The 26718-nt window shown below is 36.0% G+C and overlaps 1 protein-coding gene across 1 annotated transcript in view; it reads left to right on the forward strand.

Moving 5' to 3' along the window:
• Positions 1–555: 555 nt before the first annotated feature.
• Positions 556–26718, forward strand: part of SEMA3E (semaphorin 3E) — a 126458-nt gene continuing 100295 nt past the window's right edge. Inside the window, exon 1 of the mRNA XM_085083367.1 lies at positions 556–1359. Coding sequence (XP_084939493.1) covers positions 1245–1359 — 115 coding nt within the window. The 5' untranslated portion in view covers positions 556–1244. The remainder of the gene's footprint in view (positions 1360–26718) is intronic.

A 26718-nucleotide genomic window follows, 5' to 3' on the forward strand; every position in this document is an offset into this window, starting at 1 on the left:
AAAATCTAGTTCTTGCCATTTTTAAGTTACACATGCAAAAAAAGAGATGAAGTTTTCTGATACTTGTTAGCAGTGTAAGAGGTAGCTGCTTGGCACTTTTAAATCTGATGCTGTTAATCATCACAGTGCTTTGATCAGGCTTTTATATTTTTTTTAAATACTGCCCAATCCTACAGGCATCTAACCAGAGAAATAATTTTACTGACATATATAAATGACCTAAGGTTCCAGACTTACAGACATTTAAAATATGAAGGTGAGAAGCTACTGTGTAAAAGCACATAAGGGTAAAAAAAAAAAAACAAAAGAAATTAGAGCAAATCCTTTTTCTTTAACGGGAGAAAGTATATACAAGTAGAATCTTTCTACCCTGATCCACTTAGGAGCATGCTGTTTAACGATGCTAAGTGATAATGTACTTAAATGGTTAATGCAAGGGTTGATCCTCCTCTAAAACTGAGCTGGGAACAAAAGCTGAAATGACTTTTTGAAAGGGAGGGACAGGAGGAATTCTGACCCTTCTCCCGGCGCTTTACAAGGTGAAACCACAAAGCAATTGAGGAGTCAGTGCACGGCACGTGGATTAAAACGCTTCCTAGAAGCAGCTAGTAGTGCACATTGCCTAAACCCTCCCTGAACTTTCTCAGTGAATACAGCAGCCTGACAGCCCGGCTTCCCGCTGGGTGGATCCTGCAACTCCAGGAGGGAATGGCACTTCTTGTTTTTAATTAGCAAAGGTGAAAGGTGAATTAAAACTAGCTGTTTGGCAAGTCAGAGCAAGGGGCTGAGTTCTGAAGAGCACCAAGGAGGAGGGTGCTTTCTGCTTTTTTTCCTTTTTTTTTTTTTTCCCTCCCCTCCCTCCTTCTCTGAATGAATTGCCTTGCAGGAGGGACTGAAAATACAGCTTCTTCCTGAATCCACTGGCAGAGTTACTAAAGACAGCTCAAGACACAACACTGCAGAGTAACGCCTTGGAATGTCCTCGCACTTTATAAACAATTGTCCTAGGGAGGGAATATTTTTACATGACATTTGCACAGCTTGACAAATGGCTAGCTGAGGCTGTGTGCTGCTCTGATGAACGCTGAATTTCCCACAGAGATACCCCACAAACTGACCAAAGAGAGAGATTAACTGCACTGGCTAAGTAGAAGTGGAAGTTGGAGCCTTAAAAGCCTCCCACCAAAACAGCAAACAAACAGCAGCAGTTCAGTGAAGAGAGCAAGAAATTTCTCTTGGGCAGGATGGCATCTGCCCAGGACCTTCTAATGCTGGCACTATATGGCTTGTTACTAGAGTTACCGGCTGGATGTCACACAGCAGAGACGAGGCAACCAAGGTTACGTCTGTCACATAAAGGTAGGTCAGTGTGTCAGGTTTTTAAAGACTTTATGCTAATGCAAGTTCAGTGACTTCACTGAATGTATTGCATTGGGATTAAATTGTGGTCCTTTGGTAGAGTAAAATGTTCCTGTTCAGAAATCTTGTGAATTGTTTCCTTGTACTAAACTGCATCCTAGATTAAGTTTACTGAATTCTGGAAGATTTAAGGTACTTGCAGTGATGATTTTAGACTACTGAAACATTCCTCTACCTGAAAGTCTGTTAGATTTGCATGTCATTCTCCCTTTCTCTCCATGCTGTAAGAAGGCTGTTAATAAGGTCTCTTAATAAGAGGGAAAGAAATAGAGAAGATAACCTGAAATTATTGCTTAATAAATGTGCATCATGTAACCCTTGAACAATTAAATGTCTGTTTCACTTTTAGGATTCTATCTGTCTACAAATATAGCTAAGGCAAAAAGACTGAATTCCTGTACAACCATATGATTCATTTTCTAAACTAGCAAGTGTCATCACACTATAATTAAAATGAGTAACTGCCAATGTAAGTCTGCTTGCAGTTTAACTGTTACCCAAAGAAAAAATGTTATTTTTTTCTGACATATTTATGTATAATACTTATAACTTTTATTTTTGTTTAAAATTATTTAAGTCTCAGTTACCTGAAGGCTGAACCATTCTTCCTTAGCTCCTTCAGTGTCCCTGTTCTGTTCTGGATTGCATGTGATTTAAACTCTTCTCTATGATTTGGGTTTAATCCTGCATATCTAAAAAAAAATACCTGGGCACAGGCATGGCATTTCAGTTTTCTGCAACAGGACATACATTTGTAGATCATATACTTAGATAGGTATGACAGAGAATCATTGCAGTAGGAAAAGAAAAATGTAAGTGCAAGATAAACTGATGATTGGCCAAACAATAATGTTTTGGTATTACCTCTTATGCACAGATGAATAGAAAATACCTTTTTGCTGACATAGTTGGGAATGAGCAAATTCCAACTTACTCAAGAACATTTCAGTGGTTATGCAAGTGATAACTAAGCTGCATCAGTGTGAAATACATTAGAATATCTATTTTAAGAATGGCTAAGATTTAAGAATTAGCAGCAGCTAGAGCTCCATGTGTCTACAGCTTTACTCTAAACAAGGTTTAATTGTGTTTTATATAGCAAGCTAAATTACCAATTATGAGGAAGGGAGCAGCTGAATAGGATAATTGGTCTGAATGTCTTGCTAGGAAGCTATAAGAAATGGGGTTTGCTTTTATAGGGCAGTGAAATGTTTTGGAGAAAGAAGTATTTGTCATGAAAAACTATCTTGTAAGTAAACAATGAATTGCTCTAAATGAAATAAATTATATGACCTATTTTAATATATAAACCATTTTTATTTTAACCTCTAGTTTCAGAGTACAGTCAGAGTGAGTGCCAAATACTGATAGGATAATCCTTTCACATCTCTTACTGTTGAAAATGAGCATTTGAATATTGATTTATTTCTAGATGTAACTACTAGGGCTATAATTATTGTTGATATTTGTTTGCTTGTGATGGGGTAAGAGAGGTGAGAAATGCACAGTAAATGAGACAAATAGCCCTAATGTTATGTTGGTTCAGAACTTGGGCTTAGCTGGCAGTTTTGGCAAGCTCCCCACTATGGTGCTTTGACTATTAACTGCTTCTCTGCTCACTTGTAGAAGTAATTGCCTTCCGATGGTTGGAACCAGTGTGCATTTCACTGCACACTACTTCTCTTTTCAGCAGTCAGCCAGTAATTTGGCCATAACACATCATAACTCTGATATCTTCAAAGAGATTTTAAAACGGCCATTTCTCACAGAGGGCCAAACCCTCCCTGCCTGATGGCAATTCCCTCAGATCCAATGACACAGAAAGAACGACACAGAAAGATCTGTCCTCATAAATTCCCTACCATGGTCACACACATCACCATCTTATATTTCACCTTGTACAATACTCTGTCACATTTTTCCCACTTAGGAAGTGGGACTGATTTTACAAGCAGTGTTGCAGTCAGGGTGTGCCTGACCACATATCCCCAGCAAGGGTTGGAAATGGCATACCTGCCTGCCACCCTGGGAACAGCTCCTGCAATCCTCCCAGCCAAAAGAATGTCGCGACCACGCATGAAGACAATGAGCAAATGTCGCTGCTGTCCTTGCTAATCAAACAGGAACAGCAGGAGGGTCCCTCATCTTAATTGCCTTTGCTCCAGAGAAAGGCTGCTGTGGGCACCAGAGAGGTGTGGGGTGGTTATAAAGAGGTGGTCATGCACCCTTTGTATAAAGTTGCTTCAGCCTGTCCTGTGAGTTGTTGTGGGACAGATGATGAAGCCCCTATGTGAAAGTTTCCAATGTGAAGTAATTGTAGCCTCAGTTAAAGATTTCACTGCAAAGAGCTTGACAAATGGAAGTAAGCAAGCCTGCTCACCGCCTCCCTTTGGAGCTGTGGATATGAGTGGCTAATTGGGATTCAGACCATTGCAAGATAGGCTAGTGCTGACTGGAAAGTTAAAAGCTACTGTGATGAGTATGATGAGGTTATGGAAATCAGATTTCTTTTTGTTATGGAAGGGTATTTTAAACTAGCCCATTTTAAAATCTTGTTTCCTTTAAGAGTCAAGATAATGCTTCCACAAATTACAAAGAGAGACTCCTTTGATTTTTATAAATTCCCAAATTATCTCTTTAAATCACTTTAAAAGTGGTGCTCAGTGAAAGTGAGGTAGTGATCTGACAGTGAATGGGAACCTTTTGCACTCCCAGCACACCAGCCCTTCACCTGCAGTGCACACATGTCTGCAAACCCACAGCAACAAGATCAGGTCCTAACCCTTGCAGAGGGGTCGCCTGATGGATAGGAATACCACAATCCCCCTGCCAATTAAGGGATGTATTGTGCAACCCCTGTTTGACTCTACGGCCATTTACTCTGCTTCAGTGGGAGTTAATGAAAATCCTGCATTCATGAACTACTGTTAAACGTGTCAAGTCAATGCAAACTGTAATGGTGATTTTTCCTAAGGTAGATGGTGGTCTTTATTCACAGTAATTTTGCCATTTGCAATTTTGCCACAGTGAATTTTGCCATTCCTTTATGAGATTATAATTGATCCTATAACCATCTAGCAGCCATTCTATGATTCTAACTTTATTTTTAGGTAGTTGAGATAGGTTTATATCCAGAATTTGAAGGTGTTTTCCTCAAACTGTCATCATGTGTCTATTAGAAAATTTATACTGCAATTAATACCACTTGTGCTATTAGTGTTATGATTGCACTAAATGTCACTAGTTGAAGATGACCAGCCAAGATCTATGTACTCCAATAGCTTCATGTTGATTTGTAGAGATAAAAATGTGTTATAGCTTCCTTAATACTACAGAGAAATAGATTTCTACATTATTAAGTTATAGTTTTACAACTTCATTTAAAAATCATTAGCTCATTTTACGTACAGTAGAGACTGTGGCTAATGAGGTGTTAATGGAAGCCAAGCTTCAGCCCCTATTCTTTATAGGCTGCTGGTTAAATTCTTTCCCAGTATCCCACAGTTGGAGTTCTCGCAATGGGAAATATATAATTAAGGTGAAATCAGCACACACTGCGTGTTAAAAAGAAACTATTTACATTACAGATTGAAATGGATTGAGTTTCCAGAGGACAGGGGGGATATATTTATATAAGCCCAACAGAGCTACACTACAAGCATGTAGGCCTGAAAGCCCATGAAGGATGTAATTGTATAATTCAGGCATTATACATAGTTTGGTTTGTATTTCTAATTGGTTTTGGAATTTCTCTTTTCCTAGTTCATGAATATGGTGAAGAACAAAGGTAATACAGTATGAAAATGAGATGTTGAGCCTTTAGAGTGGTCTGTACAATTTTGTTTCAGCAGTGGGATCTGGTGCAGTTACATGCAGTAATTTGCACATTTTGAGATCTTTTTTTGTGTTTTCCCCACTACGTTCTCCGGAGGGACTTGAGGGATTTTGGTATTACCTGACCTCAGGTTGTGTAGCTATGCACTGGACACTGCTCTGTTCTGGAAAAGGTATGGTTAAGAAGCAGTTGTGCCTGCCTTACCCATTGAAATATGTCTATTTTATCTGTTGTTGGAACTGCTTGAAAATTTCTACAGTAGAGTCTAGCTGCAGCAGGCAGAAGGAGCAGACTGAACTTAGAAGAAAATCATGTGGGTTAAAATTTTTTTTCTCAGAGCACAAATATTGGGAACAATAGCAGCAGACAGCTAGGAGGGGAGAGCAGAAATATTGCAGACAAAAAATTGATACTCTCCATGTTCATATTCAGATTTTAATATGTAAAATGTGTAATATAAAACAATTAATGTAGAAGAATTTAGGTTTTTTAGGGCTGACTAATCATCTTTGAGGGCTGCTGAGGTCTGTTACAGCAGAAGAAATGTTTTATTGCCATTTGCAGGGAATAAAAACCAGAGTTTCAGCACACCTACCTTAACTTCCTTGGTATTTGTAATTTAGAATTTATTGTAATTAAGACTAAGAGTTTCACCATGCTTATCCATGATATTTTACTCTGTTCTCTAGCTAGAGGGCAGTAAAATTTACTCAGAGGCTAACAACTGCATTGAGTAACAAAAATGTAGAGAATTTTTAGACTGACGTTTCTGAAATCTAAAGTAAGCAAATATATTTAATACAAGTGTAGTATTTTCAAGTAGGAATCACCTGGTTGCATAAATTGTGACTATTTAATGACTAGACATATAACCCATAACTGAATCATGACTGATTCAATTTCATGTGTGAAAATTGTGTTTTCTATTTTTAACAGCTTTTACTGGTTTTGAATGATGCGGAAAGACCAGTTTTCCTACCAAAGCAAATTCAAAATCAATAAAGATGTTAATTAATGCTAGCTATAAATCACCTTGAATTTTTACCAGTATAAGGACTTCTCATGTGGTCTTTTCTTACCTATAGTCCAGAGAAGTCTATGTATAAAAAATATAGGGGATATTGTATATGTATATACACACATAAATAGATATATGTATATGTACCTGTAAAATAAGTCTGTATATAGATATACAACAGATTGAAGTTTTTATATTTGTTACTTTGAATTAAAGAGTAGTATAATCCCAAGGGTTTAGGAGCTAAGGCCCTTTATTATGGCTCCACATCTGAATGTGCCAGGGCATAAGGGCTGATAATCAGAACTCTGAGTGTTTGGAAAAAACACGTGACAAATAATGTCATAATTGTCGAGGCCACATGGAACTCAATGCCAGCTTGGAAACATCTCAGGAGAAAATGCACAAGTATCTCTCTCTAGGCCACTTATGAGGCAGAGGGGAGAGCTTTTGCATCTCCCACTGGACAGGCAGCTGATTGTTTACCAAGAGTTAGGACAAAATTTAGGTTTATTATCCGTCCATATCACAAGGGATTACTGCTAGGAAGTTAAGAGTGCTTACAAGTAATCTTGGAGTGGCTTGTCCACTGAGACAGGAATTTTTTTGGCAGAGAATTCATGCTAGTTCCTTTCAGAACTGCATTTTGTTGACAAAGGCTACTGTGAGTATTGCTGTAGCAGAGCTCTGAAGCGATGAGCTCCAGTGCCAGGGATGCAAGGAGCAGACAGTTTGCTGCCTAACATCAATCACTTTCCTGTTCTTGCTTTAAACAGCTAAGTACCATCTGAAGGTGCAAGACCAGAATATCCTGCATGTTGCTGCTTCTCTGCAGCTAACTCCCTGCTTTCAAAGTGATAACACCATCTGCTATTTAAAACTCTTCATCAGATATCGTACTCATCATTATTTCACTGAAGGCAGGCGTTATTTTTTTACTTAAATGAAAACAGAATTAATGCTATTTACATGATTTAGAGGATAGTGTGCAAGGGTGAGCATCTGTGTCAGGCCTGTTGAGAAACTTTTGGTCAATAAATATTCTAAAAGTGTGCAGTGGAAATACTACATATTATTAAAACTGCTGCCCTGGTTTTCTTCACGTAGCCAGACAAATATGATGAAGTTGTAGCATGCAGACAGTGTTAATTACAAAAATCATCATTTCTTGAAGAAATTCATAGCCTGTAGGGATAAAGATAATAATCTTTGTTCTACGGCGGGGGGGGGAAAGCCCTCTTGAGTATACTATTTAAAATGTTTTGTGTTGGTTAGTTAATGTTTGGCATTTATTTAAATCAGTTAAGGATTCAGAATCATACATGAAAGAACATGTTGAAAGAGAAAAAGAATGAAAATATTGCATTATAAAAAAATCTGTAGTTTACTTTAGCCATAATTTCAAACTCCTGTTAAGAAAGGACTTAACTAATTTTGAAGAAACAATAGTTGAGCAGTTTTTTAAATAAACTCCATCTTTAAATTGGTGAAAATTTTAAATTGTCATCACCAAGATTCAGTTTGAGGAACTGAATCTACTGAGTTTACTGTATACATTAAAACAACAGAAACCATCATGATTCTCTCAGAGCACAGTTTTAAAACCAAATATTACCGACCTGTGGTTTCTCCACTTTTATCATCTCACATTGACAAATTCCTTTTTCTCTTGATCTTGGTTCTTATCACCCTCAAGGCTACAAATTCTTATTTTGGAAGAGAGATTTCTCCTTTTTAACAACTTCAATTGAAAGCTGACTTCAACATGCTTCTCCTCTAAGCATCTTCTGTTAGTTTAAGATATAAATTGATATGCTTTCACTCTTGCTGCATCCCTTTGGCAAACTTTTATAGCAGTCTAAAGAGTAGGTTTTTTTCCTTTCGAAACAATGTAAAGCAGGAATGTATCATTATGTATTCAGTTTTTTCTTACCCTATGATGATTTTCATGCCTATAAAAATCACCCAAGCAAAAGTATTTTGAGATAAATTTTGTTTGGTGGGTTTTTTTTTCCCCTTTTTTAAGACACAATATTACAAACACAAGGAGTGGTTTCTCTGGTTTGTCTCAGAGTTTCTGGGTGACATTTTGATGCTAGATCTCTTCCAAGGATTCGTAAATTGCAGCAGATATTACAATCAAGGATCAAAATACACTGTTAGCTGCACTGCTCTTGGTGAATATGTAATCATAGTGACGAATCTTTTTCCTCTTCTAGTCTACTGGTTCTTATTTTACCTGCAATGTGCAGGACCTCCAGAATGTAATGGCATGTCAAAGGTTCCTTTTACAGTTTCTGTGCAAGTTTGTACAGGAGGTCTGCAACCACAAAGTTGTCAAAGGGATGCCTGCCAAACATCTTGGTCCTGGCATGACACCCAGGCTGTGTCTGCAGCCAATAGCTGCAAAACTTGAGTTGCTTATGTAGCTGAGAAATAATTTTTGGTGAAACAAAATTTGAAACTCATCTTTAAATTACTTTTTATTAGTCTCAGGTGAAAGCAGAGAATTGGCAGCTGTTTATGTCATGTCTTGCTACCTCGCTAGAGTACTTGGTGTGCTTTATTGCCTCTTCTGTCAATCAGAATCTGCTCAACTCTTATTAAAAGTCAACAAGAGTCTTCCAGTTACTTGTAATGACCTAAGATTTGTTCCTGAATGCAGTGCTGTGTTTCAGACTGAAACATCATTTGCCCTGTAGAAGTGCCAACTTTTTACCTCCTAAACTCCACCATAACAGAATCAATTCTGTGTACCAGGAAGCAGCAATACTCCATCATGTTCTCTTTGCTTTCCATGGAGAAGCAAAGTGCCACAACACTTTCTGTAACTCACATGCCTCTTACTGATTGGCTTATTGTACTTAGACCTCCAGTACCAAGGAATGGATTAAAAACTGGTTTTGATAACTTCTTCATGTTAAAAAGTCATCACAAAGAAATTCTGTAATGGTCCAATGGCAAAGACTAGTTTGCCATAGACATGAAACATTCAAAAGTTATATAACCATTCTTGGTTGAATTTTCATATCGGAAACCTAATTGTGAAGGAAACTTTGCAGTCAAGGAATATTACGTGACAAACATGAGACTTGTCTGCTTTGTGTGATCTCTTGCAATATAGTTCAAATTATATTTATGAATATTTAATGTCAAAATACAGAAAAATAATTAAAGGGCAAAAATGTCATTAATGAAAAATAAAAAAATCTCTAAACTTAACCAAAAAATATCTACTAGCCAAAAATGGGAGAAAGACAAAAATATCACTGACAATGTCTCATATGTCTTTGGCCTGAGCAGAAGATGTTCATTATTTATAAGAATTTGATGACAGGCAATATACAGTACTTTTCAGACTGTGATTTGGCAGGAACAGGTAAGAAAAGTCTTGTTTATGATCCTTGTAAAATCATGTTGCTAGCATTTTTACTTCATAAGTAGTGAAGAATTTCAGGTTTTAGGAGATTTTCTTGTTCAGCATTTGCAGTTTAACTTCTCTTTCTATTTTTTTTTTTTAAATCCCAAAAAGTATATTTACATACAAATATAGAATATTCTAAACCAGATCTTTCTAGCATGATGATGGGAAGTTCCCCCACCCCCCCAAAAAAAAAAAATTCTCAAAACCAAGGGACCAGTGCTTGGAAGATAGGCATTCAGTGAAAGAAGATTTAACTCCTTAACATCCTTAATGTGTCTGTTCTCTACTTCTCCTGTGTTTATTTTCATCTAAAGGATTCCTGACTTCATACTGTGAAGCAATTGAAGCTTCTGTGGGGAGTCAAACAATGGGGTTTTTACTGTTGCTAAGTTCGCTTTATAAGCTTTTTCTTACAACACAGTTGTTTAATAGGCCTAGTAAAATGGTGAATGCAGCTGTAAATATATCTTTTATTTGTTGATGTGCAATAAACATCACAAGGATGTTGGTCTTTTCTTATTCTGATCTTCCTGACACTGCTGAAAGGAAGTGGTACAAAGTGAATGAAAAGTGCCTTAAACTGATTGCAGAAAACAACAGTCCCCACATACCTAAGGGTTAGTACCTTGTTTCTCTTTTCTCTTTTAACAGATGGTTTCTCCCAGCAGTGTTACTAAAACTTAATAATAGCAAAATAATAGGTTTCTTGATGTGAGGGAATTATTCTAGATAGCACTATTCACTGGGGTCATCGCTGAAGGTCATTTTTCATCCAGAAAGCTAAAGGTTAGCAAGTGTTGCTCAATTCCAAGAGCTCCTGCAACTCTTTATTTATGATTAAGCTAAGTGCTCTCCTGTGGGTGTGTGGTAAAAGCCAAGAGTAAGGGAAAATAAACCCATTCCTTTATATATTAAATATTTCATCTCAGTTGATTGAGAATGGTATGATGCAAAGCTTGAAAATATGTGCTGTCTGGGAGCCCAGAAAGACGTAAGCTGTCTTAGAGATCTTGTTCTTATTAATGTTGTTGCTGAAAAAATGTCTTGTCTTTACGTGCCTGTGTTTACATGCAGTAAGTCATTATTCTCTCTTCTCTGCTTATCTTAGGCATGGCCATGTCCTCCTGCATATTTTCAGGTTGCACAAGCATCTGGGATTGTAGTCATTTCTAAACACACTACTGAGAAGGTGTTGAAGTATTCAGCAGGTTCAGCACTTATTATAGCTCATAAGCAGGCTGTAAACAGTCCCAAGCACTTCACTGATTCCGTAGTATTCCTTGTTGAGTGACTGCAGCTTCTGTGGGTTAACACTCAAGCACTGCCGTGGGTTATTTAATATCTAGAAGACTTGAATTCTTCTGAATAAAATGCTTCACATTTAGAAGACAAAGTTACAGTAAAGAGTTGTTCTCCAACAACAGCTCTGAATGCAGTATTTTGTCCTTAAATTCTGCTGCTAAATACATGAAACCTTTATTACTAAAACAGAACAATTGATAAAAAAATAGAACAGAGGCCTTATTTCACTAAATACAAGAGAAAACCTCCCTTAAACTTTTGTGACTAAAAAGTTGGCACGATATTCCTTGCTCCTGACTTTTCTCTGTGAAAGAGGTGATTGATTTGGTTATTGTGTTTCACCTGGAAGTGTATTTCTGTCTTGAGTTTAGAGGGAGGATAACAGTCAGCTGAAACCAGAGTCCTCACATTTCAATAAAAGTAGGTAAGATGGATTTGGGATGATGTCTGATGATAGGTCTAGCATGTTACACGTGCAAGGATAAAACCCTTTGGCTGAGAATGACTTACTGCAGAGTTTACAAGCTGCAGCACCATTGCCTTGATAAAGTATAAGTGAAGATATTATTGGTAAGTATTGTGTCTTTGATCCAATAATGGTCTGAAAGAAGAGGATGGAGGTGCAGTCATTTGAACAGTGACCTGAGCAGTGTAAGTGGCTCCCAGTGCTGCTGGACACAACTATCTCTAGACCACAGTAATGACTGATGTGCTCTGCACCTGCTTCCATGCACAATATCCTGATTAAGATTAAACATGACATGCTTAGGTTAAGCAGCTTTCAGAACAGTTTAAACTAAATTGATGTGCTGTTGTACTGAAATAGGTGAGTCACTCACAGCTGCCTGCCATTGCTCAGCTACTCCTTGGCCAAGAGGCAGTTATTGTTAAGTTATTTCCACTGCACACAAAGTGGTCTTACAGAATGTATCCTAAAATTATGGTTCTAAAAGTATTTGATCTTGTGTGTGTACTTTTAATTATACAAATTGCTTCATTGATTAAAAGTGAAATTGGGGTTTGTTTGCAAGATCAAAATCTAAGGCACAGATCCTTTGAAGCCATCCCTGTAGTGTGATTGATTAAAATCAGTCATTACAAAAGTTGTTCTATTTTGCCCATACCCCAGGCATTACAAAGCAACTTGAAAACTCTGAAATTTTTGATTTATGTGTATAATTTTACTTTCCATTTTATTCTTTGATTAAACACTTATGGAAAATCTTGAGAATTACAACTTACTGTGCTCCTTTGTCATAAGGAAAATGGTATTTTCAGAAGATGCTTCTTTGAGACTTTTATAGAGCACTGTAATATGTGTGGGTACATGTCATTTAGAATTGTGAAACAAATTTTACAAGTGCTATATGTGGTCTCTGGAATTTTCTTGACATGGAACAACCCCTTTCTTAGGAAATGTAACAGATTACTTCATAATATCAGGTTAATGGATTTTGTTTTCTTTTTTTTTGTGGTTTCACATTTACTGCTTTAATGTGTAATGACACTAAAATCCTTGAGCTGTAAAATTAGATCTCTGTGCTGTTGAAAACTACTTGAACTCTTAATTTAAAAGCAAAACAAAACAAAAAACTTACAGCATGGAGATTTGAAAATAATGTTTATACACTCTTGTGAAACAGTTCCTGTAGTGTGCTGTGAATTTGATAGCAACATAGAAATGCTTTACTTTGGGATTGCTGAAAGGTAACAGACATATTGACATGAACTGATATCTGATACCATTGCATGGGAGTGTTGCAGGACCCATGGGGAATATCTGAGAGTCAAACTTGTCATGTCTTAGCGTGTTTTATATTTTAAATGTTGTATACGGTAAATTAACATGCAGAAAGTAGGTTTCTAATCTATGATGAAAAGGTGCTTCAGAGTTTTTCTGAATTAGTCATACATTCTATGCAGGACTGTAGTCCTGCTTCAGCCTTGGTGGAGTGGTTTGCCCTCTGCATTTAACTTTTCTCAACATGTTTCTTTACGTGTTGATTTCTGTGCAAATTTTGTCTCGGTGGTTTTGCTTCATAAGCATTTGGTCCTTCATTCTGTAAGGTCTCCTCTTGCCAGTCATTGTGATTTTGATGGCAGAGGTTAGCTGTTAACAGCATCCACATGTGCCTCATAATTATGGCTGCAGATGCATTACAGTAGCACAGGATGAGAATGGGTTTCTGTTGGCATCTCAGAGTCCTGCAGTTGGTTTCACAGGGATTGTAACAATGCTGATACTCACTACAGGATGGTTTACAGACTTAAAAAGGCATTTCAGAGCACTAGAGGATGGAGGTAGATCGTCCATAGAGAGCAAGTTCCATAATTGGATTTGAAAGCCTTCTTGACCTTAATGCTGTTGACTGGACAAGGTTTGTTTTTAACCCATCAGTTCCTAACCTTAACCTCTACTGAGTTTTAAACCTCATAAAGACCTCACACCTGCTGAAAATGTAGAAGATTAATCCAAATAAAGACCTCACGATTTCTGTCTGCTATCTAGCTTGGATGGTGAAATGCAGAGATCTGATACGATGCTTATAGAAGTTATAGTACTCATAACACTTGTCTTTAAACCAAGTCCTTCTATAATTAAACTATTTCTTTTTGGAAAGACAAGGCCTCTTATTTCATTGAGGGATGTTTTTGTTGGGTTTATTGGACCACCAATAATGTGCTAATAATCTATTCAATTTGAAAAACCTGGATTCATTTGAAATTTTACAAAAAACTTTCAGCAAGTTCCTGGGATGCTTTAGTATTTAAGTCTTGCTAAATCTCATAATTTCTTTCCCAGTAGAATCATTCAACCTATATGTGAGAATAAAACTTCCTTTGAACTATCCATTGTTTTGCCTCATGAGACTGAAATGCCTTTGAGTAGCGTGCCACTGGCAATAAGAAATATTAACAAAGACCTTTTTTTAAAGATGGCTTCACTAGCAGGCCATCATTGAGGAAGATAAACTTGCAAAATGAAAGATATATTCTAGACTCCTATATCCTTATAGCATGTCCCTTGTTTTTTCCTGTTCTTTCCTCTGCTGAAGTAGTCTGAGATGTTCTTTTCTTTATTAATAGCTTTTTTTAGTATCTTCACATCTTAATAAATTACTTGATTCTTCCAAAGTTGTACTCACCTTTCTTCATCCCTAATGTTTTCCTACTGCAGCACACATAAGGGTATCCCAGGCACTGAAGTCTCCCTTACAGCAACTATCTCCCTCTCATATAACCTTCAACAGTATTTCTTCAACTCTTTTTATTCATTAAATACTTCCTTGACTCCCTAGGTAGGCCAAAAGCAGCAGAGGTCTGATTGTTTCTGCAGGTGCTTGTTGACCTGTTAGCTTGCATGTGCTAATTGACCAGTTGCCTGCTAATTGTGTAAGTTGGATAATGATTTTATTCTACTTTTTTAAGGGACCAGTGGAGTATTTCTATTTCTTAGATGCTGATTTTCGGGGAACTTGCAAAAACTTAATGGGTTTTAGACTGCCCCAACTCCTCACCCTGTTCCCACAAAATTTAAAATTGGTCAGTGGGATCTCATATGTCATAGGGAATGTGAATTTTGTCATCAAATAGCAAAGTGCTCCAGAACACCTGATTTTCTAAAGAAAACTAGACTTGTTTGCATCACAAGAGAATCAAATCATTTTTCCTATCATAAGTCATTCCCCTCTTTTGGCTTTTCCCAACTGATAATTCTGTAGTGAAGTCAGATAACTACTGTCATTTCAGTGGCAACATAATTATCTTTTCCAATAATTCCTATGGAAATTTCAGTCTCCTGTGTTGCAGGTTGCCGTTCCTAGGAAATCCAGATGATATCCAAGCATGATTTAGCCTGAAGATATTTTCTTATTTCATGAGTCAAAGGCACTAAATCTGTTTTCTTAAGGATTAAGGGAATTAAAATTAATAAAAAGATGGGGTTTTGTTCTGAAGTTTTTTGTCCTTTAACAATATTTGGAGACAGTGCAATAAATGAGTATTTGGAACATATTTTTTGTACTACTCCTTTCTTTCAGATGGGTTAGAATTATTATCCTAGCCCTTCCCTCCAGGATTTTGAAATGCTTTTATTCCCAGAGGAGTCATGGAGATGTACATATATGTGGAACTTCCTGGAGACAGAATATTAAAGCAAGAAGCCAAGGGATAAAGAAAGCTGCCCAGATCCAATATAGTGCTAAAGAAAAGAACATCTGGAAAAAAGACCACATAAGGTCTATATGACTGGAAGAAGAAAGAGTCCTCACTAGAAAAACATTGGGACTGGAAGTTTTAGAGAAGAGCAGATAGCTGGGGTAGTGAGACAGGGCTTCATCTACCCTACAGCAAACCCCCCATATCAGTATCAGAAAGCTTTACCAAAAGACTTGTTAACATGAAAACTTCAAGAAAAAAAAGGTGATCAGGCTGTTAGCTGAAAAGGGTGTAGACAAGCAAGATAAAAAATAAAATCTGTGGGTATTTGAGGACATTCTACTTTAGGAGTAATAATAAAAAAGCATTCTCTATTTACTTAGCATTGTCTTAGATGGTGTCATTCTCAGCTCTGAGTGATAAACTAGTAATAAATTGTTATATGCTTTACTAAAAAGCAGTCTTATTTATCAGCAACCTCTGAAGTTTTTAAGTGAAGCGTTTTATTTAAAGTGCTTTGAGATACTAAGTTAGATAAATTAACCTTTTTCCTTTTATTGATTGTGCTGTGTAAATGCATTCCAAAAATTCTAGTGTGCTGATGAAACCAAATTTTTCCTTAAGCTGCTGCCATTTATTCTTTTGTAATGTTTATCTAGATACTGTTAATTAACTTCAATTTTACAGATAGTTTAGGAATGTTAAGCCTTGTCCTATCTCAATTGTCAGAAACAGTAGGAACTCTTTGAAAGAGTAAATGGCTGTTGTCTTTCAATTTTAGTCTCCAAAAAATGCTTAGTTTTGCTCATAGATAAATATTTAATTAAAAAAATCCATATGAGCTGTCTTAGCAATGACTGCCATATTAATAAATTGAGGTACAACATTTTTCTTTAAAGTCCTGGGTTTTGAAGTTAGAGATTTTAAAGAATAAGTAATATTTCTTGAAAATTATAGTGTTCGGCATTGCAAAAAATTCTTGGAAACAGTATTTTTTGATATTTCAAATATTGGAAAAAATGGACAGGAAAGTGAAAGAGCTTTGCACATATTTCTGCAACCATTACATGCTTTTTTGAAAAGTCTTACCTGCCATCATCCAAAATTTGGCAAAATTCCTCTTTATGATGAATGTCAATAAGTACTAAAAACTTAATACATTATCAGTGACTTTAAAATATACTTTTTCTCTAGGACAGACGCTTATCTTCATTACTTGAAACAAGTATGTCTTGAAAAGGTACTTGATTAAATTATTGTGGTAAATTATTGTGATGAAGAACAACTGCAGGCAAATGTTCAGTTGCTCAAATCATTTATTCTAAGGTAGCATTGGTGATGTGAATCCTTCTGTAGACAATTTACCTGGTTTGGGATTTGACTAAACAAACTGCATATTTGGCTTTAGCTTTTCAAATCACACATGCAGGGCTCAGGAACAGAGTTTCCAATGCTTTACCAAATTTCAAGGCATAGAAGTGCCCATTGACAGCCTGCTGAAAATATAAATTCAACTAACTTCACAGCACCATTGTTAATTTGAGGACAAAATTACTTGATTCAGAGGCATTCATTAATTACAGGACAGTTGATACATATTAACTTTATTTCATCACAGCTTAGTCATGTATCAAATCTCCCTCAGTTTATCACTCAGAGCTGAGAATGACACCATCTAAGATAATACTAAGTAAATACAGAATGCTTTTTTATTATTACTCCTAAAGTAGAATATCCTCAACTATCCATAGATTTTATTTTCTGTCTTGCTTGTCTACACCCTTTTCAGCTAACAGCCTGATCACCTTTTTTTCTGCGATAAATTCTGGGGTAAAGTTATGTGGCTAAGTTTCTAGACTGTATTTCTGATGTACTGTTAAGGCTTTCCAGAGTTTAACAACAGATGAAACTTTCTTCTGTCCTTGGATAATCAGGAAAGAGAGAGACATAATTGAACAGAACAATAGATCATTCATGACTACTGAATAAGTGGTGTGGTTTTGTTTTCCCAAGCTGAGCATTTCTAAATTGAATATTCTTTTGTGTTTGGTGTCTGTGTTAAAAGCATAGATTTCCTTGGTTAAGGATTTTTTAATGATGACTGATGATATAAGAATATGTGGAATTTGTCCTGATTCGTTAAAATCAGTGCAAAATGAATTCAGAAATATCTAATGAATAATGCATTGTATTCTATTTAATTTTAAGATTAATTTGTCTCTCAGAAGTCAGTCAAATAGTCCTAGAAAGATATTCCATAGGAAGAGGGGAAGAGAAAGGACAAGACCTTTCTACTTAACTATACATCCCATTTGTATTAATTGTATGCATTAAGGCCAATCTTGAACAAGATCTGAGCTATATGTCACATGAGGAAGCTCAAGTTCAGCATATCCTCAGAGCATGTGTTTGGGACTTCTGTGAACATATCCTCTGACATTTTAGTGCTTCAGTTGGCTGAGTCTCTTGTGATCTTTTCCAAATTTTGAGGCAACTTGCAGTTTGGGAAGCTGAATTAGTTTTGTTTTCACTGCATCCTCACTGCAGAATCAGGACAGAACAAGTTCACGTACCACAGCCCAAACTGGGCTTTTCACTTCATTTGCTGTACTCCTAAACTTAGCCCAAGGGTTCTTGTATGAATGAGAGCTTAGGAAAAGCTCACATTAACCCTCTAGTGAAGATGCATGAAGAGTGATCCTTTCAAATGTTATTTCTTTCTTTCTGTTCACAGTTAATTATCTTGGAGGTGTTAGAAGCATGCTGGTGAGTTTGTACTGTTTGGGAAGTAAAGCTGATTTTAGACTCAGTGGTTACTAATCATATTTGGGTAGAATATTCCATTTTGATTCATAAAATAGTATGATTAAGTATTTTTTCTGGATTTTTATGAATCCTTGCCCAATTTCTGGTTGATTATGATTCTGCAGTCCATTTGAACTGTTCCTGTAGTGATTTGCTCTTAGGACTCAATGGCTGGACCTATAGGAGAAACGGAATATTCTGTGGGCACCCTCTGAAAAAATTTCAATGGGGCAGGATGAAAGGAGAAGGAGAAAGTAATTCCATTATGTCCCCTCTCTATCTCCCTAAAAAAAAAAATCAAACCAAAAAATGCCAAAGCAACCTCTAAAAAAACACTGCAGCTGGCTTCAGGATGGTACAGATTAATGTGCTGAAATTGGGTAAGGCTGTGCCATTGTGACACATTTCCTCTGGCACGATTTTATCGTACTACCTCATCATGCCTAGCCTTATTCCCATTACCCACATGCTACAACCAGAATGATTGTGGTATATTATTCACATCTGGTTGTGACAATCTGCAGTATTCTCGTTATTTATAGGTTTCAAGTCAACACAGTAGAAAGTCAGAGAGCAGAAACTAAAAGTTTATTCTAAACTATTAAATCAATATCTTCCTAATCTTAGCTATATTTTAAAATTCTGTCCCTTGTTGCAGTTACAGACACTTTTCTACAGAAGAAATGGGTGGTCTTCCTATTCTTTCAGATCTTCAATGGGTAAAACATCTGGGTTATCCTCCTCATTAGGATACTCTTAATCTAACTGAAATGCTAATTGTCATGCTGTGAGATCACAGTCCTACATCTGAGGTGGAAATGCAACATCTGAGATACCTGCAGTAAAGATCTTGTGTCTGAAAACTTGTTGCTTTTTCCAAACGTTTTGGCATTAGAAGTTGTAGCCTCTTTGTTTTCCTTACCTATATTCTGGGAAAATCACAAACAGACTCCACGAATAAAATGTAGGAAGTGACTGACTTATTTTAAAACCAGAGGTTAGCAAAGATTCACATAAGATAAACTCAAAAATGATTACTTTGTTGAAATGAAAACCAAAACAAAGAATAGTATTGTTGTAGGATATTAAATATTTAGATAGTTTATCTAAATATCTCTGTTATTTCCCTCATGCCTTGTTTTTACCCCTGTATTTATAACTAGGATCAGAAATGGAAGTGCAACAATATTCCTGAGGAAGATACAGAATTCCAAAAAAATCCCTCAGATATGATTTTCTTTGTATATTCATTCCATCTTAAATAAGGCAAATAGCTCTGAATTTCTAACATTGCTAGTTCTGTACTTGGCAATACAGTTTGAGGTAAGCAATTTTAGGACAAATTGGATATGTGGAACTGCTGGAATAGAAACCAATGCTGCCTTTCCACATCTATAGTTGGTCCTCTCAGGCTGGCTTACATAAGCACATTGAAAACAGATTTGAACTGAAGAATTATGTTGCATTAATTTGTATTATGCTTTGATAGAATTTGACACAACTTTAACTGCCAAGTTCTCACTTGGCAAGATAAACACAAGTTTTCAAAGTGGCTTTTTTTCTTTTTTTAAGCTGCCTCACATTTGTGAAAGAGGTGTGGGTTTCTCTTTATTTGAAATATTGTCATGTTATATCCTGAGTTGGAAAGGGTCCATAAGGTTAATAAAGTCCAGCTCCTGGCCCTGCACAGGATACCTCCAGAATCACATCCTGTGCTTAAGAGCATTGTCCAGACAGTTCTTGAACTCTGTCAGGACTGGTTCTGTGACCACTTCCCTGGGGAGCTGTTCCAGTGCCCAACCACCCTCTAGGGGAAAAGCCAGTTCCTAAAATCCAACTTAAACCTCCCTGTCTCAGCAGCTTCAGGCCATTCCCTTGCATCCTGTCACTGGGCACCAGAGAAGAGATCAGACCTGCCCCTGCACTTCCCCTCGAGAGGAAGCTGCAGACCAGGGAGAGGTCTCCCCTCAGTCTCCTCCAGGCTGAACAAGTGACTCCAACCATTCCTTGTACAGCTTTCCCTCTACACCTCTCACCATCTCCATAGCTGTCTTTTGGACACACTACAATAGCTTTGAATCCTCCAATTGTGGTGCCTAAAACTGCTCCCAGCACTTGAGGTGAGGCTGGAGAAGTGCAGAGAGAGACAATTCCCCAATTCCCTCCCTCAGCCAGCTGTGCCTGATGCTCCCCAGGACGTGGCTGGGTCCTCCTGACTGCCAGGGCACTGCTGACTCTTCTTCAACTGGCTGTGTTCTACTCAGTAGTAGTAGTTGTAGTATTTTGAATAACAATAGCTGCAGAAAAATTTCAGTCTGATCCCAGATAGATGAAACATAAATGAAAAAGGTTGTGCATATGTTGATGTATCTGCATTTTTTCTCCTTATGAATGCACAGCTCAGCCCATGGATAATAATAGTGAACAACAACAAGGTAGATTGCATGCATTTTTTACATATAGTCTTCAGAAAGTGATACCCTCACTCAAATGAAAATATATATTTTGTGAGTGAATATTACTTCTTTTTCAAAGAAATAATAACAATAATTATGGATATAAAATAATGTCATAGAATCCATTCTCACTTTTTGACATTATGTGAATTTATAGATATAGAATATATATTGAATTAGAATATTTATATTAGAATATAAATATAGAATTTATTTTTATAGATAAAATCTATATACTGCACAGGTCCTGACTTGAGTACCTTCTTATTTATTATTTGGCTCTTGAAATGTTTTGGATTTAATAAATTAAATGTATTGACCTATGTTTTCTGTTAAATATTGTATTTTGAAATTTGTTATTTTGCTACTTATGAAGCATGACAGCTGTTTTCCTGTTCTTCCCAGTGAGTAGCTTTATAAATTGCTTATTGATTTTAGGACTATATTAAGAGATGTAAAACTCTGCTATAGGTAATATTTATATAGCTAAATACAGTATTTCAATACCATACCTCAGTGTTCAAAAAAGCCACCCTTGTCATTTTAATATCGCTGCAAGTTCTGAGGCCAGATTCTCTTATCCTGTGGGACTGTCTGAAAAATAGCTGAACTGTTAAAATATGAAGGTTAGAATATCTTAGCTGAGTAACCTTTGTAATTCACCCTTGTGGAAGACCCATTGACTGCTTTCTCCTCCCATCACTAAATCCAGACTTTCAAAAGATACTAGAGGCCACTCTGTGACTTAAGCAACAATTTTGCCCTCATGACTTCAGTTTTGAGTAGCCTTCAGGACACTAAAATCTTTCACAGAGTGTAACAATTGCTGCTCACTAGTGTTTCAGCTTACTAGAGAGTTGATCCATGGAGTATAGCCAGTTTCCTGGACTATTAATTAAGTCAAGGATAGAATTTTCTACTTTACTGTGGATCAGTTAGACAGTTTATCATACTTACAGATCAAAAAAACCACATCTCTCCACATCATGTGGAATAATTTTTTTTCATCATATATATTTCAATAACACATGCCTTTCATCAGCAGGAATTGTTACTCACTTGCAGTGATCAGTTGCTGAACTTAATTCAGAGAGAACATAATGTTCACAGTTAAAAAAGGCTATTCAGTTTACTTTTATCCCACCCAGCCCCTTCAGTTGACTAGATGAATTCTTACAATAGTAATTCCAATTCCTGCAATCTCCAGCACAGCCACCCAAAGGTGGGATCATCAGAGCAAAAAACATGGATATTTGGAGTTTGTTTCTGGAGTTTGTTTTGCTTGCAAAACCTGGTTTGCAGCAGCAATTGTTTCAGTAAGAGTATGTCTTGCCTCAACCTGTGCACCATGAAGTGATAGATTGTAAAAAGGTGTTTGGGCAAGTGTGCAGTGATAATCCCTGAGCAGGTTTTGTCCACACCTGGCCATTTCTATACTGTTTCTGAAGAGAAACCTGAAGAGTCTGTGACAAATTGTGTGATCTGGCTTAAGTATTAACGCAGTGGTACAAACACAATTTCACAACTTCTGTGTGAGAAATCAATGTGAAGTTCATAGCAGAGTAGGAATTAGGGTTGATGATGACAATGATGATAGTTTTATTCCTTAATGAATGGCATTATGTAAAATGAGTCTAGTCTACACCTGGCATTTCAATCATCATATTTCCAACTTTTTTTTTTTTCTGGACTGACTACACACATATTCATGAAGCAAATATTTCAACAGCAGCAAAATTTTCTCCTGTATTAAAGAGCAGTTTTTCCTTTTGAGATACTGAATAATCCAGGAATTAAAGTTTTCCTTGTTAAGCTACACATGCATAAGTTTCTACTTACACTTCCTCTGCTTTTGCCAAATGCTGGGGTTTCCCAGTATTCAGTTTCAGTATACTGAGACTCACTGTCTTTGCCACTCAGTGCAAATTAGATTGCACTCAAATTCCACATCCATTGCAGTTTACTTTGCAACTCAGTGTAAATTAATGTATCATCCAAAACTTCAGTGCTCTACACTGATTTCACTGCTCTACATCAGTGCAAGTACCTACAGCTTTCTTAGGCTTGTGGAGCTGTGCTGGGTCAGCCCACATGAGTAGTGCTGGATGAGAATGATGTGGAAGTGATAGACATATTTATTTTTAAAATAAACAGGTTTATCAACATAAATGCAAGGTTTCTCAACAGGCAAATATGTATAAATACAAATATTTATTTAACAATGCCTATATATAGTATTTTCTATGAGAATATCTCTGGTACAAGAAATATCTTTTCATATGTCTGAAAATATTCCATAGTCATATATTTGTTCATATATATGACTATTTCATATACTGAAATAGTATAGCCTGTACTGTGCACACAGGGTCAGGATTGATCATTATAATGTTCTCTTCTATCCTTCAAATTTCTGAGACATTTCTTATTTGGCATAATTCAGTCCAGCTCTCTTGAATGCTAAGGCTTGTACAGGCTTAACACAATTTCACTGTCAATAGACAATTTAAAAGGCAGTTCTGATACTCTTTCATCATTAATGTTCAGTTTTGATCTGATGCTTTTTTTTTCATTGGACTGTAGGCAAACATACGAAATATATCATTTTAGCTGCTACTGTGTGCCTGAATTTAAAAAGAAAGAAAAAACTAAGGAAGTTTTTTCCTGTTTAACCACAGCATATTTTTCCCATCCTCAGGGAAAAAGAAAGTAATTCTGGTTAAAAAGGATACTCTGTTATGTGCAGCATAATGTTTTCTCTGACTTTAATGGATTTCATTATTTTAGAAAGTATTGGAAATGGAAAAAATTACACACTAACAAAAAGCCTCTAGAAAAGAGACATGAGAGAAGCATAGACCCAGCAATATTCCTTTCTTTAAAAGAAAGACCAGGATATATTTTCATTAGAAACATATGGAAGTATGCTTAATTAAGATACTCAGAGATATTTAATAATGAGCAATTAGTTTTAAATTCAGAAAAGAAACTACAATTTTAATAGTTTGGTTATATCTAGGAAGTCTGCAGACATTCAGTTTTCATGAAGCATCAATGTGACTTGATATTTGATATCACAACTGAAGAACTTTTTGGGATCCATCCCACTGTGCTTTAACGTTTTTAGCACCATTCCCAATTATGTTCTAAATTAAAGTTTTACATATACAGAGGCATAATTGCAAATGCAGTGTTTAAGATGCCATGTCTAGAATATCACCGAATTTTAACTAGCAATTTCCCTCAAACCATTTTCATTCTGATCACCCTGTTAGCAGGGTCATCCCTACTGATCTAAAACTCCATAAAAGCAAATACTAATGTGAATTGATTTCGTAATTATTTGTGGAAAGGATTTTTTTAATAGAAGTACCTGAGAAGTGGATTTCTTCATGGAAATCTTTTACTTAATGAATAATAATAAATATATTTTTCACAAAGAAACTTAAGCAACTTTTGTCTTTTCAGGAAAATATAAACTAAAAAAATAAACTTTAACAAAGCCATTGTAGTTTTAGTTAAACACTAACCTACTCCTCTTGTTGGTGATCTTCATTTTTGAAGAAGTTTCTGTTTGAATGCTCAGGTTCATGTTTGGCTCAAGTACATTTTAACTAAATACAATATAACCATAAATGAGTGACTGTGCATGTGTGATTTTAACACTGAAAGGTTCATCTAAGCTGACATTTTCAATGAAGGCTGTGGGATTTTAGTGACCAAGTCCTTATCTAACCCACTTAAAAACCTTTGAAAATCCTGTTATTAAGCATAGAATTCTCCTAATGAGTTATTTCTGAAGGTACTCATGTACCTCTCAAATGATACATAATGTAGCCCTTTGACATACACTTATCTTTGAGGAGGAGAGCAACACGTGACTTTCAGGTGATATTTCTTAACTCTTCAAATAAAATAGTTTATTTTTTATTATTTATTATGAGAAAAGTATAAAAATATTCTTGTGAGAAAAGCATGAATTACTAAAAGGGAGCTATAAAAATGACTACACATATCTGGCAATATATTCTAGCACAGCTTCTATTTATCATTCTCATTAAAGTGCTTTATTAAATTTTATATAAATTTTTTATCAAATACGCATATATGAATTTCAAGCATAATACAATATTTTCCTAATACTAATTGAATCACAGCTGTCTGGCATATCTATATGTCTTTAGTTATTAATATTTTCAAAGATATTATTTCCTTTATCTAGTATGGATGTGAGTGAGATTAGGGTGACATTTGTATAAATCTGTAGGAAGATTCTTCTGTTTCCAGGGAGCACAGCTTGGCTTTTGTCAGAAAATATCTGTAGTGTTAAACTCAGTTTTGGTTGCATATCCTTAAACTGCCTGTTCTTGATGGTAAAAATAAATATTAGAGCAATTTACTACTGTTCTGGCATCGTCCATAGGATTTAATAAGATGTCTCTAATTTTTCTGATCTTGAAATACAGTGAAACCTAGCTTCATAAAGTAATTCTTCTGAGAATTTAATTCAGTTTTTATATGCAAAGGTGAAATTCCTTAATCATACTGATTTAATCATTCTGAAAAACAATTGAGTTGTCTGCAGCACATACTACTGCACAGATATGAGTGCAACTGTATAATTTATACAGATAAAATAGGGTTTAAAATCTAGTTTCTGAATTTGAATTTACACAGCACAGAAGGCCAAACACAATCACATGTATGGTTGTTTGAAATTTCTTGGAGACAGCCACTTGACATCACCCACACTGACTTTTGAGTCATTCTTTTTTAACATATTAATATCCTGTTCTTTCTTTACTTTCATAATCAGATCTGAAGGTTACTCTTTCTGTTTGACAGAAATAACAATTAGGAACATGGGAAATAGAGAAGGGAGTAAGGCTTCTCTACTAATTGGAAAATATCTCAAAATTCTGAAAGAAAATATCTCAAATATCTGAAAGAAACACAACCTATTAAAAAAGCAACATGAGAGCAAAACGTTTTTAAAAGACTCTATTTCCTGCAGTTAAAAGGTAGTCATAATGGAAATACAGTTCATATGAAAAGTGAATATATAAAATGAAAAGTAAAATTATACATAAGTAGCCTTATTCAAGCAAGAGATAGATTTGAAAATTTGATGCTGTCAGAATGACAGGGGTGCTTACAGTTGGAAATAAAATCTAATTTTTCATAGCACTATACTGTGGCCATTATTTGAGTGACAGTGAAGATTAAATTGATTGAAATTATACTTTGCTATTATAACTAATAATTTCTGTATCAACTATTTCTCTGAAGACTTTGCTTTTCCCTTGGAGATCTCAGAGCACTTTAGAAGATGTACAACACTCATTAAAGATAAGGTTTTCATTAAATTAGCCATCTGCCTGGTTTACTCATTTGGAAAGCCAACATGTGTCTGCTGCATTTATATAATTTTTAGCGCCCTCTTCAAGGCAGAGGTCAAGCAACAGCATGCTTGTGCATGGCAAGTGTGAAAAGTCAGTCAGTTTAAGCTACCCATGCTGGTGCCACATCTCAAATATTATTAGCCGCTTGTCTAATTTATAGAGACAAGTGACAAGAGCTTGAGAATCTTCTGTCTCAGTCCCTTTCCCTTCCTTGCTAAACAACTTTTGCAGCCCATGGAAATCTTCTCCCACATTGCCTCAACTCCATGGATATCTCCAAGCTCCAGTAAGTTTCTTATTACAGAAATATTTTCTAGTGGAGCACCTACATTCATTGAGACACAGCCATTTCCAGTTTGAAAAGTTTTCAGACTTTGCCACGGAAAATGCATTTCTTTAAGAAATGCATTAAACATATTGAAGAGAGACATTTCATGGTGTCTCAGCCTGGTTTCAAGAGCTAAAACTTAAAAACTTCTTCTTTTTGATGGCTTTAATATTAAATTTTATTTCTAAGTCGCAGAGTGTTATTAAAAAAAAGTACAAAATACATCCTATTTTCTTTGCTAATTATTCCATCAACAATTTCACATAAAAATGGATATGGAAAATATATGGTAGGGTTATATTCTGTTAGTTGAGTTTTTGTGTTTGTTTATTTACCTTACCTCTCCATCAACTTTGCATAATAATCAGGAAGAATTTCCAGTTCAGGAGAGATGAAATGTGAAAAATTCATATCATAGTGGGCATAATCTTGGAAAGTAACTCGCTATAAATAGACACATTGAAAATATCATGCAGTAAGGAGCACTGTCATTGGATAACTGTTAGGGTGAATATTGCTATGTCCAATCTATCCTCTCTTCCATGAACAGATCTCCCATTAGGATCAGCAA

Source organism: Lichenostomus cassidix, chromosome 1Aa, assembly GCF_008360975.1.
Source record: "Lichenostomus cassidix isolate B80296 chromosome 1Aa, HeHo_3.0, whole genome shotgun sequence".
In the NCBI taxonomy this organism is placed as follows: Eukaryota; Metazoa; Chordata; class Aves; order Passeriformes; family Meliphagidae; genus Lichenostomus; species Lichenostomus cassidix.